This window comes from Dendropsophus ebraccatus, chromosome 7 (genome assembly GCF_027789765.1).
Source record: "Dendropsophus ebraccatus isolate aDenEbr1 chromosome 7, aDenEbr1.pat, whole genome shotgun sequence".
NCBI lineage: Eukaryota > Metazoa > Chordata > Amphibia > Anura > Hylidae > Dendropsophus > Dendropsophus ebraccatus.
In genome coordinates, this window is record NC_091460.1 from 77,184,529 (window position 1) to 77,202,596 (window position 18,068).

The window sequence follows — 18,068 nt, forward strand, 5'->3', positions numbered from 1 at the left end:
TGACAAAGATTAGGTAAAAGGTAATTTAATGTTAAGTAAAAATAACCCAACAGTAACATGTCTAACAAATTGCAATTTATTATAGAGTTTAAGACACTTTAATACATTTAGTTGCATCTTCAGACTGCACCATTGCAGAAGAGTAAAATTGCAATCTCTTGTTTTGACAAAAAAAACCTTCAGCCCCCCAGCTTTTGGTAAACTGAAATTCCCATCATCAAGCTAAAGCTTTAGCTGTGGCATAATGGGATTTGTAGTTTTGCAACAGCTGGAGGGCTGAAGGTTCTCCATCCCTGACTTACAGCATTGCTGCCCAAACACTGTGTTTGCTTACATTGGCCAATTTTCCATATTTATTTTGCAGTGATGACTCTGTAGTTAAATCATATTTAAAAAAGTATGTGGCGCCAAAAAGCCTATCCACTATGAAGCTACTGGTTCTCCCTGAGTGCAGAAGAAAAAAAGAGTTCTATATTGAAGCATTAAGGCTTACAAGTAATGCAACCTTTAAGTGTTATTTTTTAGAGACTTTAAGCAAATGTGAAATGTAAGCACTCATTCTCACTTGGCTTTTATGTTTCAATATATTCAGAAGATGAATACAGAGCATTTTGTGAAACTCAGCAAGGTACAGTAAAAAGGTCTAAAATATCTTACAGTCAAAGGAAGATCGTCTCCATACAGCTACAGCAATTCTGCTGTATAAAGCCTTATAGAGAGAAAAGATTCCAGTCATAATTCTGATCTTTGTACAGTCTATGCTCATTTACTACAGCTAGTATCAGAAACCATGCAGTATCACACAATGGGTCACCATAACACTTTTTGTGTACACACACAGAAAAAGATAGAACAGGTAAAATTATATATATAAAAGTAAGAGCTAGACATATATTCCCATTTCAAGGTAAAGTGACTGCTTGTTTAACTTGTTTGCCCCAAGCCAAGTTTACTTAGTTATTAAAGTGAATGTACCATCACAGGTACATTCCATAACCCTTCCCCTTGGTGACGCATCCCTGCTTGATTTTAATAGAGACCAGCTGCCAAGGGGAGCGGTCTGCCCTAGTGCTCTGAGCCAGGTCGGTGTTCAAGCAGAAAATGACACCCAGCGCAGGAATCCCCGTGATGGTGTTGAGCAGGTACTGCAAAAAAAAAGTACGGTACCTGTGGTGGTACATTCACTTTAAAGAGACTGCTCATCTATTTGAAATAAACTTTATAATTAGTTATTGCTTGCTGGATGTAATGTAGACATAGGCCCAAACTTTTTAACATGTAAAATTAAAACTGGTATAATCTGCCCATAGCAGCCAATCACAGCTCAGCTCTTAACTATTGTAAAATGAGATCTTAAAATCCAGGTCCAGTCTCCTGAAGGCAGCATTTTAGTCAAGAAGACACCCAGTCCCAGTCACCTGTGTGCACTAAAGGATTATCTATATCATAAAAATCAAAGTCTGTCTGTCTGTCTGTCTGTCCTTCTGTCTGTCTGTCTGTCTGTCCTCTATAGACTTCCAAACGCCTGAACCGTTTGACCCCAAATTTGGCCCACAGATACATTGGGTGCCCGGGAAGGTTATTGCGAAGGTCCCGTCCCCGCCAGATGTACAGGAGGGGAGGGGGAGGGGAAAGAGAGGCGCCTCATAGAGATGAATGGGAAAATCTCCTCACTGCAAACACAGGTGATATAATTAGCTGCAGCAGACACGGCAGTTGGAGCCTTAGCAACCAATAGGATTACTGCTTTCATTTTCACAGGGAGCAATGGTTGCTAGGGAAGCTGCCTCACAACATCCACAGTAATAACTGGTAGACACCCTACTCCATCTATACAGTACATGTATATACAGGACCCCCTACTCCATCTATACAGTACATGTATATACAGGACCCCCTACTCCATCTATACAGTACATGTATATACAGGACCCCCTACTCCATCTATACAGTACATGTATATACAGGACCCCCTACTCCATCTATACAGTACATGTATATACAGGACCCCCTACTCCATCTATACAGTACATGTATATACAGGACCCCTTACTCCATCTATACAGTACATGTATATACAGGACCCCCTACTCCATCTATACAGTATGTGTATATATATATATATATATATATATATATATATATATATATATATATACAGGATTCCCTACTCCATCTATACAGTACATGTATATACAGGACCCCCTACTCCATCTATACAGTACATGTATATACAGGGCCCCCTGCTCCATCTATACAGTACATGTATATACAGGGCCCCCTACTCCATCTATACAGTACATGTATATACAGGACCCCCTACTCCATCTATACAGTACATGTATATACAGGGCCCCCTGCTCCATCTATACAGTACATGTATATACAGGGCCCCCTACTCCATCTATACAGTACATGTATATACAGGACCCCCTACTACATCTATACAGTACATGTATATACAGGGCCCCCTACTCCATCTATACAGTACATGTATATACAGGGCCCCCTACTCCATCTATACAGTACATGTATATACAGGGCCCCCTACTCCATCTATACAGTACATGTATATACAGGACCCCCTACTCCATCTATACAGTACATGTATATACAGGAGCCCCTACTCCATCTATACAGTACATATATATACAGGGCCCCCTACTCCAACTACACATTACATGTATATACAGGGCCCCCTACTCCATCTATACAGTACATGTATATACAGGGCCCCCTACTCCATCTATACAGTACATGTATATACAGGGCCCCCTACTCCATCTATACATTACATGTATATACAGGACCACCTACTCCATCTATACAGTACATGTATATACAGGGCCCCCTACTCCATCTATACATTACATGTATATACAGGGCCCCCTACTCCATCTATACAGTACATGTATATACAGGGCCCCCTACTCCATCTATACAGTACATGTATATACAGGGCCCCCTACTCCATCTATACAGTACATGTATATACAGGGCCCCTACTCCATCTATACAGTACATGTATATACAGGACCCCCTACTCCATCTATACAGTACATGTATATACAGGACCCCCTACTCCATCTATACAGTACATGTATATACAGGACCCCCTACTCCATCTATACAGTACATGTATATACAGGACCCCCTACTCCATCTATACAGTACATATATATACAGGCAGGGTCGGACTGGGCCACCGGGGAGCCGGGGGATCCCCCGGTGGGCCCCACCCCCTCCTCCCTCTTGCAGGGCCCTTCCCCTAAGCCAGAGAGGGGCCTCCCGTTTGGAAGCTGCCTGGTATCGGGAGCTCAAGGGGCCCCCTGCTGGCTCCCACACTGCTGGGTGAGTTAACCACCGTATCAGGGCCCGTTCTTTCTGCAATCATGGGCCCTCCCCTCCCCCTGCTCACCTGGCTCCTTACATCAGCTCCGGGCCTCAGCGCTGCCCTCTTCCTGCCTGTCACAAGATGCCGAGAGCAGCAGCAGCAGGGCCTCCTCCATCCCCCCCTCCCCTCTGCAATCACGTGACTCTCCTGTTGCTGTGTGCAGTCGGTGCACAGGAGATGGGGAGAGGCTGCAGGCTGCCGGGCCTGGCAGGGAGAAGATGGAGACAAGAAGACTGAAGCTTCCTGCCCTGCTGAACATGTGAGTGTTTGTGTATATTCTTGTCTATCTGTCATCAGTGTGTGTCTGTACATGTGTCATGTGTTTATGCATGTGAGTGATATATATGTGTGTTTTCTATCATGTATATAGTGTATATTATGTAATGTAGTTCTATAGATAGTTTATATGTGTAATCTGCATGCTTTTGTATCTGTGTATCCATGTTGGTGAGTCTGTGTGTGTGTTAGTATGATTAGATGTATATATGTAAGGTGTGTTGTGTCTGCATGTTTGTGTATGTCTGCAGTATGTCTATTTGTGTATATATGTATACAGTGTGTATGTCTGCAGTATGTCTATTTGTGTATATATGTATACCGTGTGTATGTCTGCAGTATGTCTATTTGTGTATATATGTATACTGTATGTATGTCTGCAGTATGTCTATTTGTGTATATATGTATACAGTGTGTATGTCTGCAGTATGTCTATTTGTGTATATATGTATACTGTATGTATGTGATGAGAAGTTCACACTTTGGAGGTCCAGTTGTGCAGGAGATCCGTGAGGCTTGGGCTCTGATCAGCTGAGGATTCTCACATCACAGATGATAGGAGTTGTAGTAGATATAACAGTAAGACTTTAATCAATGGATGACGGGTTTCATCAGATGAGATCATCAGATATATTGAGGATTCCCTTAGAAACACATTATCCATTGATTTGTCTTACTCCTACGTCTACTACAACACCTATCATCTGTGATGTGAGAATCCTGACTCAGCTGATCAGCGCCCAAGCCTCACGGATCTCCTGCACAACTGGGACCTCCAGAGTGTGAACTTCTTCTCAACTATTGTACCGACTCAAAAATAAAGATATAAGCAGCAGACACAGACACAAGTGGGATAATGCCCCCCTCACCAAACTGCACCCCCTCCGGAGCAGCAGCAGTAGTATCAGTGATAGGTAGGATTATGCCCCCCCTCATCTGACTGCACCCCCTCCGGAGCAGCAGTATCAGTGATAGGTAGGATAATTCCCCCTCACCAGACTGCACCTCCTCCGGAGCAGCAGTAGTATCAGTGACAGGTAGGATAATGCCCCCCTCACCAGACTACACCCCCTCCGGAGCAGTAGTATCAGTGATAGGTAGGATTATGCCCCCCTCACCAGACTGCACCCCCTCCGGAGCAGCAGTATCAGTGATAGGTAGGATAATTCCCCCTCACCAAACTGCACCCCCTCTGGAGCAGCAGTATCAGTGATAGGTAGGATTATGCCCCCTCACCAGACTGCACCCCCTCTGGAGCAGCAGCAGCAGTATCAGTGATAGGTAGGATTATGCACCCCTCATCTGACTGCACCCCTCCGGAGCAGCAGTATCAGTGATAGGTAGGATTATGCACCCCTCATCTGACTGCACCCCTCCGGAGCAGCAGTATCAGTGATAGGTAGGATTATGCACCCCTCATCTGACTGCACCCCTCCGGAGCAGCAGTATCAGTGATAGGTAGGATTATGCCCCCCCTCACCAGACTGCACCCCCTCCGGAGCAGCAGTATCAGTGATAGGTAGGATTATGCCCCCCCTCACCAGACTGCACCCCCTCCGGAGCAGCAGTATCAGTGATAGGTAGGATTATGCCCCCCCTCACCAGACTGCACCCCCTCCGGAGCAGCAGTATCAGTGATGGGTAGGATTATGCACCCCTCATCTGACTGCACCCCTCCGGAGCAGCAGTATCAGTGATAGGTAGGATTATGCCCCCCCTCATCTGACTGCACCCCCTCCGGAGCAGCAGTATCAGTGATAGGTAGGATTATGCCCCCTCACCAGACTGCACCCCCTCCGGAGCAGTAGTATCAGTGATAGGTAGGATTATGCCTCCCCTCATCTGACTGCACCCCCTCCGGAGCAGCAGCAGCAGTATCAGTGACAGGTAGGATTATGCCCCCCTCATCTGACTGCACCCCCTCCGGAGCAGCATCAGTATCAGTGACAGGTAGGATTATGCCCCCCCTCATCTGACTGCACCCCCTCCGGAGCAGCAGTATCAGTGATAGGTAGGATAATGCCCCCCTCACCAGACTGCACCCCCTCCGGAGCAGCAGTATCAGTGATAGGTAGGATAATGCCCCCCTCACCAGACTGCACCCCCTCTGGAGCAGTAGTATCAGTGACAGGTAGGATAATACCCCCTCACCAGACTGCACCCCCTCCGGAGCAGTAGTAGTATCAGTGATAGGTAGGATAATACCCCCTCACCAGACTGCGCCCCCTCCAGAGCAGCAGTATCAGTGATAGGTAGGATAATACCCCCTCACCAGACTGCACCCCCTCCTGAGCAGCAGCAGTATCAGTGACAGGTAGGATTATGCCCCCCTCACCAGACTGCACCCCCTCCGGAGCAGCAGTATCAGTGATAGGTAGGATTATGCCCCCCCTCACCAGACTGCACCCCCTCCGGAGCAGTAGTATCAGTGACAGGTAGGATTATGCCCCCTCATCTGACTGCACCCCCTCCGGAGCAGTAGTATCAGTGATAGGTAGGATTATGCCCCCTCACCAGACTGCACCCCCTCCGGAGCAGCAGTATCAGTGATAGGTAGGATAATACCCCCTCACCAGACTGCACCCCTCCGGAGCAGCAGTATCAGTGATAGGTAGGATAATACCCCCTCACCAGACTGCACCCCTCCTGAGCAGCAGCAGTATCAGTGACAGGTAGGATTATGCCCCCCTCACCAGACTGCACCTTCTCTGGAGTAGCAGTAGTAGTATCAGTGATAGGTAGCATTATGCACCCCTCATCTGACTGCACCCCTCCGGAGCAGTAGTATCATTGACAGGTAGGATAATACCCCCTCACCAGACTGCACCCCTCCAGAGCAGCAGCAGAGGCAGCACTAAAGTAGTAAAAATTATTGTGACTTTATTCACACTCTCTAGCGCGATGTTTCGTTTTAGCTCTGAGTAAGGCAAAACATTGCACAAGACGGAGTGAATAAAGTCACAAGATTTTTGACTACTTTGGTGCTGTCTTCGCAGCTGAATTATTGTACCAAGTCTCCTGGTTCTGTTGAAAGGGCTGCAAGCGGCATCAAGGTGTATAAACCACCGCTAAAGTGACTGGCGGTATTGGGCTTGTAGCATGACCGCCCAAGGTGAGCAGCAAGTTTAGCCACTTACACACATTTGTTCTGCAGTAATAAGCTATGTGCGCTGCATGGTGTTCTCTCACTTCTACTAGTAGATGTATAAAATGGCAGATTACATTTTAAAGCCAGGTTTACACACTGACCACTGATGTGCCTTTCATGATGGTCCTTTAAAGTCTTATTCCAGCCCAACACCTTATGGTGAGGCTAGAATAAACCGTCATGGGTCTCCTCTGCTGGAGATTGTAATAGAGGAGCAGATTAGATGGTCATTTTTTCCTTCTTCTTCTGAGGCTGTGTTCACACATGACATTTTTTATGTGTTTTTACAGCAATATTGTTGGAATTTCATTAAAGTTTCTACATAAATGGTGCAGTTTTACCACAACTGCATAAATCAGTAACGACTGTATAAGTGACTGGCAGTGCACTAGCATTGCTGGTCACATACACAGCTCTATGCAAAGTCTCTGTACTAACGTGAAAGGTTTGGCGCTGATTATGTCTTTATATATTGGGTGGGCCCCAAGAATCAATTTCCCTGGTGGGCCCAATGTACCCCAGTCCGACACTGTATACAGGACCCCCTACTCCATCTATACAGTACATGTATATACAGGACCCCCTACTCTATCTATACAGTACATGTATATACAGGACCCCCTACTCCATCCATACAGTACATGTATATACAGGGCACAACAGGTATACCAAACTGTGACTGGGTAACACTGCTACACCAGACCTGACCAATACCGCCATACTGTGCTGGATAACACTGTCATACCAGACCTGACCAATACCGCCATACTGTGACTGGATAACAACTCCATACCAGACCTGACCAATACCGCCATACTGTGACTGGATAACACCTCCATACCAGACCTGACCAATACCGCCATATTGTGACTGGGTAACACCGCCACACCAGACCTGACCAATACCGCCATACTGTGACTGGATAACAGTGCCACACCAGACCTGACCAATACCGCCATACTGTGACTGGATAACACTGCCACACCAGACCTGACCAATACCGCCATACTGTGACTGGATAACACTGTCATACCAGACCTGACCAATACCGCCATACTGTGACTGGATAACACTGTCATATAAGACCTGACCAATACCGCCATACTGTGAATGGATAACACCGCCACACCAGACCTGACCAATACCGCTATACTGTGCTGGATAACACTGTCATACCAGACCTGACCAATACCGCCATACTGTGACTGGATAACACTGCCATACCAGACCTGACCAATACCGCCATACTGTGCTGGATAACACTGTCATACCAGACCTGACCAATACCGCCATACTGTGACTGGATAACACTGCCATACCAGACCTGACCAATACCGGCAAACTGTGACTGGGTAACACCGCCACACCAGTCCTGACCAATACCACCATACTGTGACTGGATAACACCATCATATCAGACCTGACCAATACTGCCATACTGTGACTGGATAACACCGCTATACCAGACCTGACCAATACCACCATACCGTGACTGGATAACACCGCCACACCAGACCTGACCAATACCGCCATATTGTGACTGGATAACACCCCCATACCAGACATGACCAATACCGACACACTGTGACTGAATAACACTGCAGGTATACAGGACACTACAGGTATACAGGACCCCAAAACTATACACTACAAGTGCACGGGACCTCCACAAAACTATATACTACAGGTATACAGGACCGCAAACTTTACACTACAGGTATACAGGACCCCAAAACTATATACTACAGGTATACAGGACCTCCACCAACTATATACTTCAGGTATACAGGACCTCCACCAACTATATACTACAGGTATACAGGACCCCAAACTATACACTACAGGTATACAGGACCCCAAAACTATACACTACAGGTATACAGGAACTCCACCAACTATATACTACAGGTATATAGGACCCCAAACTATACACTACAGGTATACAGGACCTCAAAACCATACACTACAGGTATACAGGACCTACACCAACTCTATAATACAGGTATACAGCACCTTCACCAACTCTATACTACAAGTATACAGGACCCCAAATATACTACAGGTATACAGGAACTCCACCAGCTATATACTACAGGTATATAGGACCCCAAACTATACACTACAGGTATACAGGACCTCCACCAACTCTATACTATAGTTATACAGGACCCTCAAACTATTTACTACAGGTATACAGGACCCCCGAACTATATACTACAGGTATACAAGACCTCCACCAATTATACACTACAGGTATCCAGGACCCTCAAACTATAAACTACAGGTATACAAGACCTCCACCAACTTTACATTACAGGTATACAGCACCCTCACACCAAATATACTACAGGTATACAGGACCCCCAAACTATACAGTACAGGTATACAGGACCTTCAACAACTGTACACTGCAGGTATACAGGACCTCCCTCAACTATACACTATAGGTATACAGCCCCCCCAACTATGCACTACAGATATGCGAGACCCCTAAAAACTATACATTGTGGGTATACAGAACCCTTCCAACTATGCACTACAGGTATACACTAATTCCCCTGATTAACTCAGATGAAACAATACCTTTAGCTTGGCCTCCTGGGCACCTTAGAACAAATCTAATTAACACACTGACACTTTATACCCGGGCAGCGCCGGGTACATTTTCTAGTAATATATATATTTTGGGTGGTACCCGAGGGCCTTGATCTCCTGGGGTCCCATGACCACCCAAACAGACATACTTTTAGTGGTAAATTGTCTCCTGGCTACAGATCTGCCATGAATTGCAAGGAGTCACTGCTTTTTCACCGTGATTTTACACAAATCAGGGCAAAACTGCAGCCAAGAGACAGTTCTGTACCATTAGAGAACATACTGAAGGACCTTTACATGATGTAACCACAGTTCCAGTACAGTCTGCACTATGGAAAAGGAATACTAAAGTAAAAAATGTCAAGGGGGCTTGGATGTTTTCTTGACTATTTAATATTTAGATATTAATACTGATTGCCATATTTGGTGTCAGGAAGGAATTTTTGCCTTGATATAGGGCAATTGCCATCTGTCTCATTTACTACTTTCCTCTGGATCAACACAGTAGGGTTATAAATTGAACATAATGGACTTTTTTAACCTTATCAACTACATAGCTATCATTGTGGTATAACAAAATCTCACTCTGGTCTGCTAACATTATGTGTCTGACAGCCGTTGCCTGACACTAATGCAACATAATTAAAGTCTTCTCTATGTTCTTTACTTACATGCAGATAGGCGCTTTGGGTCCTATTACAAGAGAAGTACCATACATTTAAAATCATCATTCCTATTATGCACCTCTATTGTTGTACAGTTTTCTAGTCAATGATTCCAGCTGAGACTCCAGAAAAGAAGAAATTATTTATAGGCCAAGTGTCTGTCTCTGTATTCAGCATGATTAATGATAATCATATTCTGTTTATGTTTCTTTTCTTAATGTATTCAATATTTCATTACATTTTGTCCATCAGTTTTCACTGCTATTGTGCACGTTGGAATATAATTAAAGTTTGCTGATGTCGATTCAGATCAGGTTACTCAATCCTCTGACACTAATTGTTGGCTGTTGTTACACTATTTTTTTCTCTTCTGCTGTCATACTGGCCTTGTAGCAGTGCCAATAAATAGATAGCATTGTTGATTGGCATGGTTAATGTGCCAAGGTTTATTTTTAACCCCAGTCCAGCCCTATTCATTTTTTTTAATTAAAATAAATGAAATGTTTTGCAGTACAAGTTTAAATGTTCAATAAAGTGGAAATAGTTAAATGGGCACTGTCAGTATAAAAAAAAAATCATACATAAAGTTGCAGATAAATTAAAGATAATAAAGCAATGGAATCGCTAAGCAGCTTTGAGACCCACTAGTCTGCTGAGATTTAGTCAATATCTATTCAAAAGCCCCAAGAAGAACTGAACTGAATAAAGGAAGGGTAGCTTTAACAGAGACATCTCCAACTTGGCATAAAAAAAAGTTTTCTCAAAGCAGGAGCAACAAAGAGCTGACATGTAGGTAATAGGTCCTTAGGTCCTTAGAATAGATCAGGATAGGTCAAGGTATCCCATAAATGTTTGGCAAAACAGCAGGAGCATTACAGAGACACAACAGTGTTATCAAATATTTATAATGACCTTCCCAGACACTAAAGGTCGTTTCCCACTTAGGCTGGAATCCCACACCACAGTTGTTGTTTTTTTTTTAAATTGCAACTGCAATTTTTTGCCAAAATCAGAAGTGGATTCCAATGGGATGAAAAATATAAAGGGAGGACTTCTTTTTTTCTGTTGGATCCACTTCTGGCTATGGCACAAGAACTGCACTGGCAGTTTTTTTTAACTGTTGTGTGTGTTTCAAGCCTTATGGCCTGAAAGAAGTGAAATAGCCCAAATATTATGTATAAGAATCCTCTACAAAGCCAGTGGACTAATTAGAGCCCTACACGGCCAAATGGAGCCCAATAACATTCATCTGAAACATATGATCATTACAGATGAGTAAACTGGGGCGAGGTTCCGGCTTGTACGAACCTGAACCATTGACATTTGAATCCCAATGTCTTTCCTTTCCGTTGGGGAAGGTGGAGACAGCCCAATTCCCGCCTGGAAAGCCCAGGCGGTACTCGGACTGTCTCCACCTTCCCCACAGAATGGGAAGACATCGGGATTCAAATGCTAAAGGTTCTGGTTCGCACATCTCTAATGATCACCTTCACAGTGAAGTACTGGAAATATAAATGTGGTGGAAGATTGGAGCTGAAGCAACAGTGAAATAAGGCTGTTGGCAAAAACCACAGCTGTGAAAGAGCTATGAAAATTACATAAGACATTGCTAACAGTGTGACTTATGTAATATGCAGGGGTGAGCCGTACTAAAAAATTTGATTTTGACTTGGGCTGAGACATCCAGAAAATACATCTCAGAGGTCCAAATCTGACTGAAATGCAATTTAAATAAATTATTTCATTCACATCCAACTGATCCTAAGTGAGTGGTGTCCCATGCAGAAGTATTTGCCCAGATGGTTCTCTAAGGGTTAAACCTGATCATAAGTAATACCATGGTCGAGAGGTGTTGCATGCTATACAGTCACAACAAACCATATAACCACGATGCCTTCTTCATTATGTGGGATTTTCATTTAGTATATATAATTCTCCTCATGCAAATAGACTTCTCATGCAAATAGTCCTGACAAGGTTCATTTGAGAACGATCCTCCATGACTGCTATTCTTTCATTTTGGTTTATCCTGCTTCCAAACGGCACCTATTGGCCACCTATTGGAGGTTTTCACTTGGATCAGACCTAGGGTCATAGACAAGACTGCTGCCTGGGAAAATATCTGACCTGACAGCATGAAGATTGAAGGCCCTTACTGTGAGCCATAGACCTGTGTGTGTGAGGAAATAATCTACTGTTTTTTAGAGGTAACTGGAAGACACAACTAATAAGGTATCATACAGATTATTACCATGTGTTAAAGTTGTCATCATAGATGGCTGCTAACTAAACAACTCTTGCTTGGGGATATTCTACATTTTTTCAGAATATTTCTGATGAAGGCTGGAGGCCAAAGAGCGTTAAAGGTTCGGGTGGTAGAGATGTTTCGCTTGTACAGTGGAGTTTCCAATTGACAATCCATAGACAACAGCCAAGGAGGCTTAATCATTTTACCAAATGGGATCTGGTTCCCAAAAAGTTATATGAGCATCCCTTTGAGCCACTACAGAATCCATGGGATCACATCTTGTGTAGAAACGACTACCTTTTACCTAAATTTTACTGGTTGCTGTGCACAGTTTGATAAATCTAGGTCTTTGTCTCTTACTTCTTCATGGGAATCTGTTTACAAAAATATTGTGTTCCCACCGATCAGATCTTTTTAAGTGATTTAATGGCTGACATGTGCAATTGGCTCAGTACTTTTTGTACTTTAGATAAATCTATAAAGTATTTTGCAGTTCTGTAGGCTTTTTGCCAAAACAAACAATTCAGATGCCATGCAACAAAACCTGCTTATTGTTCACTGTCTTTCCAAAACTAGAACTGTGCTCATGTGCATAATTTTATCTTCACCATGCTGATACCAGTATTTAGTTCATCAAAGGTCTTATTGAAATAACATGTGTTAATACAATGAGACATCAATGATTCATGTGCCCTACTGAAATAAACCAATAGTTCCACAACCATTAATCATCAGTATATTTTATTAAAATGTCTGCTTTAGGGCTCCTTCACACATAATTTTTGCAGCTTGTAAACAACTACATGAATTTCAAGCATTTTACATAATTTTTAACAAGCTTTTTAGGTGGTATGTTATTAGATTTTAAACATTTTAAAGTGAATGTACCAGCAGTACATTCACTTTAAGTTTTTCACATGGATAGAGCGGTGCCGGGGAGGGGAAGCCAGTGCCAGTATGCTTTTTTGAACTGTGGCCCAATTCCTGTATACAGCGCCGTTCTATTCTTGGTTACCGGCCAGGGCTGAGGCACTGGAGGCGGGCTGACACGCCCCCAGAGGAAGGAACCCCCACCCCCTGTGATGCAGCTTGATTGATTCTAATGGCTAATGACCCGCCTCCAGTGCTTCAGCCCTGGCCGGTGTCCAGCAATAGAATGGCACTGCACGTGGGAACCAGGCCGCCGTTCAAAAAAAAGGACTGCAAGAAAAACTTAACTTAAACTTTAAACATGGCTTTACACAAGTTCTATAGAGAGTCTCCACTTCCATCTCAGGACCAGTACAATCCTGGACATAGTTCTAAGTAACACATGCTGTGTGGCTGACTATATCAACTACGGCCTCATTTAACTGCAGTGCACGGGTTAAAGGGTACCTGGCATCACTTTTATGTCACTTGGACTAGGATTAGGGTGATGGTTTCTCTCTATGCCACCAACTTTGATTGATTGATCTCTTTCTGTTTGGGTTTAGAGAGAGATCCATCAATTTAGGTAACAGTGGAAGGTAGGAGAGTAATGAAGGAACAGATCATGAAGTATCATGCCTGGTTTAGTCTGGTAAGAAAGACCCTACTGCAGGCATCCTCTGTAGGGTGTCTGGGTGCTGCAGGTGAGGCATAAGAAAAAAAGTGAGTACAGTTTAACTGCTTTGTAGAACAGATAATTGCTGATAGGAGGGGAACTTCTGTACATACATGTCAGCTACGGAAAAATGGACAAATTATACCCTATTATCGCAATACTCGCCACAGAGTTAGACTTTGACGTAAAAGGGGCCACCCTGGTATTTCCCTATTTATGTTCCAATACTCGCAACTGAGTGGGACTTAAGGTTGGGGCTACATATCAGGGTGGTTTGGTGATCCCCCCACTGGGAGGCACCCCCTTGGCAATAGGCTTCCCTCCCCTGGAGGGATATCTGGCTATTCCCGTGTTTTGAGACTCGTAACTGAGACTCCACGGACCCTTCTTTTGCATATTTAAATTTATAGGGGGCAATGCATCAGTGGAGACTTTTCAGTGAGTACTCCAATTGATTTTTGTGTCGCTGGTGTCCCTGAGCTCAGCGATTGCTGTGTTTTGTTGGTCTATTTTTCATTGCCCCTGTTAGCCAGAATCCTACTCCACACTGATGAGGGGCAACTTCCCCGAAACGATTGTCTGTGGATGGATGCCTGCCTTGGTAAACCCTCGTCATGTCGCAATACTCGCCACAGAGTTAGACTTTGACGTAAAAGGGGCCACCCTGGTATTTCCCTATTTATGTTCCAATACTCGCAACCGAGTGGGACTTAAGGGGCTACGTATCAGGGTGGTTTGGTGATCTCCCCACCGGGAGGCACCCCCCTGGCAATAGGCTTCCCTCCCCTGGAGGGATATCTGGCTATTCCCGTGTTTAGAGACTCGTAACTGAGACTCCACGGACCCTTCTTTTGCACATTATGAGAGGGAGACTAATGGCATTTCGCAGCGGACAATTCCGCTGCGGAATTCCGCTAGTTTTGCTCAGTGGGAACAAAGCCTTATACTTAACTATTTAGGCTCCCATGGCGTCCCCCTACTTTGTTTCTGCATTCCCCACTCACCCCACAACGTCTATGCAGCCCTGCTGCACAATTATCGAGTAGTGTATGGGCTCAGTAAGTGAGCGTCAATCTAGCAGATGCATTCTTGTTTACAGTCTGGCCCACAGAAAGAGGGTAAGTGTCCTTTTACACGGATAGATAAATCAATTAAGCACTCCTTTAGTGAACGACAAGCAATGTTTTTTTCTTTTAAATGATATATATTTAGATGAAAAGATAAATCACTATGAAAAGTTGTTAAAACTATCATAATATATACTGATCGCTACAAATGACTAAAAAACGAGTATTTACACTGAAAAACTTGTGAACAACTCATAATGATTTTAAGGTCGGGTGAAAAGATGCAATAAATAATATACAAATGATTTTGTTCATCATTTGATTGTTGCCGCGTTTACACCAGAAGGTTTAATAATATCTTGCAGGTGAATAGGCCTGTGTAAAGGGCCATAAGGCAGCTGACTGGTTGGAAGAAGAGGTCTTTAGGGCTGAAGATTTAACTGGTGTTGCAGTACTTGATGTCCTAACTGCAATGTCAATAGCAAATAAGAGTCCTCAGTACTACCATACACAGCACAGCCAATGACAAAGGCACAGAGGAGAAACAAAATGTATTGTAAAGTTCATTATATCCACTAAGTAGGTGTATTGATAAAGATAGTCAATAAAGCCAAAACATGAAATAAAAAGTTTTTATTTTTTTATTTTCTCAAGGCTCAAAAGCGACAATAACTTGCAATACTAGTGCACAGCCATTGCTAAACAGTTTAGTTCACAGCATGGATTTAAAATAGAGTTTTTTTTATCCAATCAAATGCAAATAGTAGTTGCTCTTTATATTGCAATATCCTTTTTGCACAGCAGGTGGTGCTACCAAACCCTTCATTGTTGTGTTGCTGCATAGTATACTCTTACCAGTCCAACAGCTCTGCATTCCAGACAACAGAATAGAATAAATGTAAGCCTGTGTTTTGTATATTGTGACACGCATCAATATGAATTGTTTATACACACGTGCATTTATTAAAGGGATTTTTGCTATTGGACAGCTCTCTTTCAAATTTCTACCATACAAAACAAAGTGACCCCAACCCCACCCCTATTACCTTATTAACTCCTCCCTACATCATGAATGCAGGATACAAAAATGGCCACATTATAAGGCCACATTATAAGGCCACATTATAAGACCACATTATAAGGTGTACAAATACGTGCTGCTGTTTACTAATATCTGCTCTTTTAATGGGTTAAAAAAGGAACCTATAAAGGGAAGTTATTCCATACACCAAGGCTTCCTCGACTAACTATAATACTTTTGCGAAGAAATTAGCCATCTGACTTCAACACTTGTCTGCTAAATGGTTTAGAAATTCCCTTAGTGTCTAGCTGATAAAGAGATGAGCCAGGTAGCCTATGTGCCAGATGTTTGTTGATGTTGATTTCATTGGAAATATAAGAATATCACCAAATGTGTAGTTAGCATTATTGCCTTACAGAGCTTAGATCTTAAGGTGGCCATACACCTTCAATAACTGACGGACGAACTACCATTGGTATGTCAGCTATCTCTCCTAACCAAGCTCCCGTCCTGCCCATACACAGGAATGTTTGGCACGGCTGAGCTTTCCTGTGTTCCTAATGGCTGGGGGAGGGGTAAGTTGCGGCTTATCTCTCCTGAAACAAAGAGGTCGGGTCAGGTGGTAATTTTTCATCATGCCCGACCCCTATCTCCACCGACATAACGTGTTGGTGGTCATTCGGGAGAGTCCCATACACCTGTGGAGTTGAGAGTCTATTTCATACGTGTTATTGTCTTAAAATGTATACTTGCTTTGTGTAACTCTTAGCAAGCAGCTACGGGGAAAGGCCCCTCCCGCTCTGTTACTGACTATGTTCTATGGCAATTTTGTTATTTTATGCTCTTTGCTCTGAGGGTGGTATTACACAGGCCGATGGGGGCCCGATAATACCTGTAAACAAGCAGTGATCTGCTAGATCAGCGCTCGTTTACTGGACCTATTACACAGCCCAATAATCGTTAAACAAGGGCTGCAGGGACATTGTTACTGATGTCTTTGCAGCCCTTGCTTAACTATATACATTACCTATCCACGTTCCAGGGCTGCTGCTGCGGTCTTCTTCTCCACGGGTCCAGCGCGCTACAGCCGACAGGCCGCTCAGCCAATCACAGACCGGGGCCGCCGCGGCCTGTGCTTATCCGGGTGGCCTTTCAGCCGACAGGCCACTCTGAAGCTAGAGCAGGCAGGACCCGGGGAGAAGAAGACCGCAGCAGCAGCCCTGGAATGTGGATAGGTAATGTATACCACCAGTCACGGCCGCGCACCGCTATTACACGTAACGGTGCGCAGTCGACGCCCGACGAAAATTGGTCCAAACCTTTATCAACGACCAGCCGATGATCATTGTCATCAGCTGATCGTTGTACTTATTACATGGAGCGATAATCGGCCGAATCGGGCCAATTCGGCCGATTATCGGTCCGTGTAACAGTACCCTAACTCAAGGTCTGGACTGGGAGTCTTTCCAATAGATAACAGCTAGGGAAGTTGGAGATTGATAAAATGAGTGTAGAATGTGTGAACACACCTGTGTCCTCCTTCTTCTCCTCCTCCTACATTTTGAAACTCTTGTTAACTAAGGGTTGTTCCCATAATAAACAGAATCAGCTTGAACACTGGCTTGGTCTTATGTGTTTGGTTTATATTTGTGGCAGGCTGCAGCTGCCACACTACCAATTTGGCAAGACCCAGGTATAGCTGAGAGACTTTTATTCTAAGTCTCACCCTAATACACCTTATACTGGCACGAGTGGCAGATATGGTCAAGCAAGGTCAAAGGTGTATGGGGACCTTAACAGCTGCCTTTAACAGCATTTGGAGACATGCTTTAAAGCAACCACATGGGCCATAGAAATCAACAGTCTGGAGCAAACCCATTGGGGGAGATTTATTAAAGGGTGTAAAATTTAGACTGGTGCAAACTAGCCACAGCAACCAATTACAGCTCAGCTTCCAGCTCTGGTCAAAGGAAAGACGAGCTGTGACTGGTTGCTGTGGCCAGTTTGCATCAGTCTAAATTTTACACCCTTTGATAAATCTCCCCCATTGACTTCTATGCGGGGGTTTC

The 18,068-nt window shown here is 43.9% G+C and overlaps 1 protein-coding gene across 2 annotated transcripts in view; it reads left to right on the forward strand.

Moving 5' to 3' along the window:
- SCRG1 (stimulator of chondrogenesis 1) overlaps window positions 1-18,068 on the forward strand; it is a 42,763-nt gene that overhangs the window by 11,590 nt on the left and 13,105 nt on the right. The window contains exon 1 of one of the 2 annotated variants that reach the window (XM_069977808.1): window positions 3,288-3,653. The exons of the other annotated variant lie outside the window; for it this stretch is intronic. Coding sequence (XP_069833909.1) covers window positions 3,613-3,653 — 41 coding nt within the window. The 5' untranslated portion in view covers window positions 3,288-3,612. Of the gene's footprint in view, window positions 1-3,287; window positions 3,654-18,068 lie in introns of those variants that run through there. 2 annotated transcript variants of the gene reach the window in all.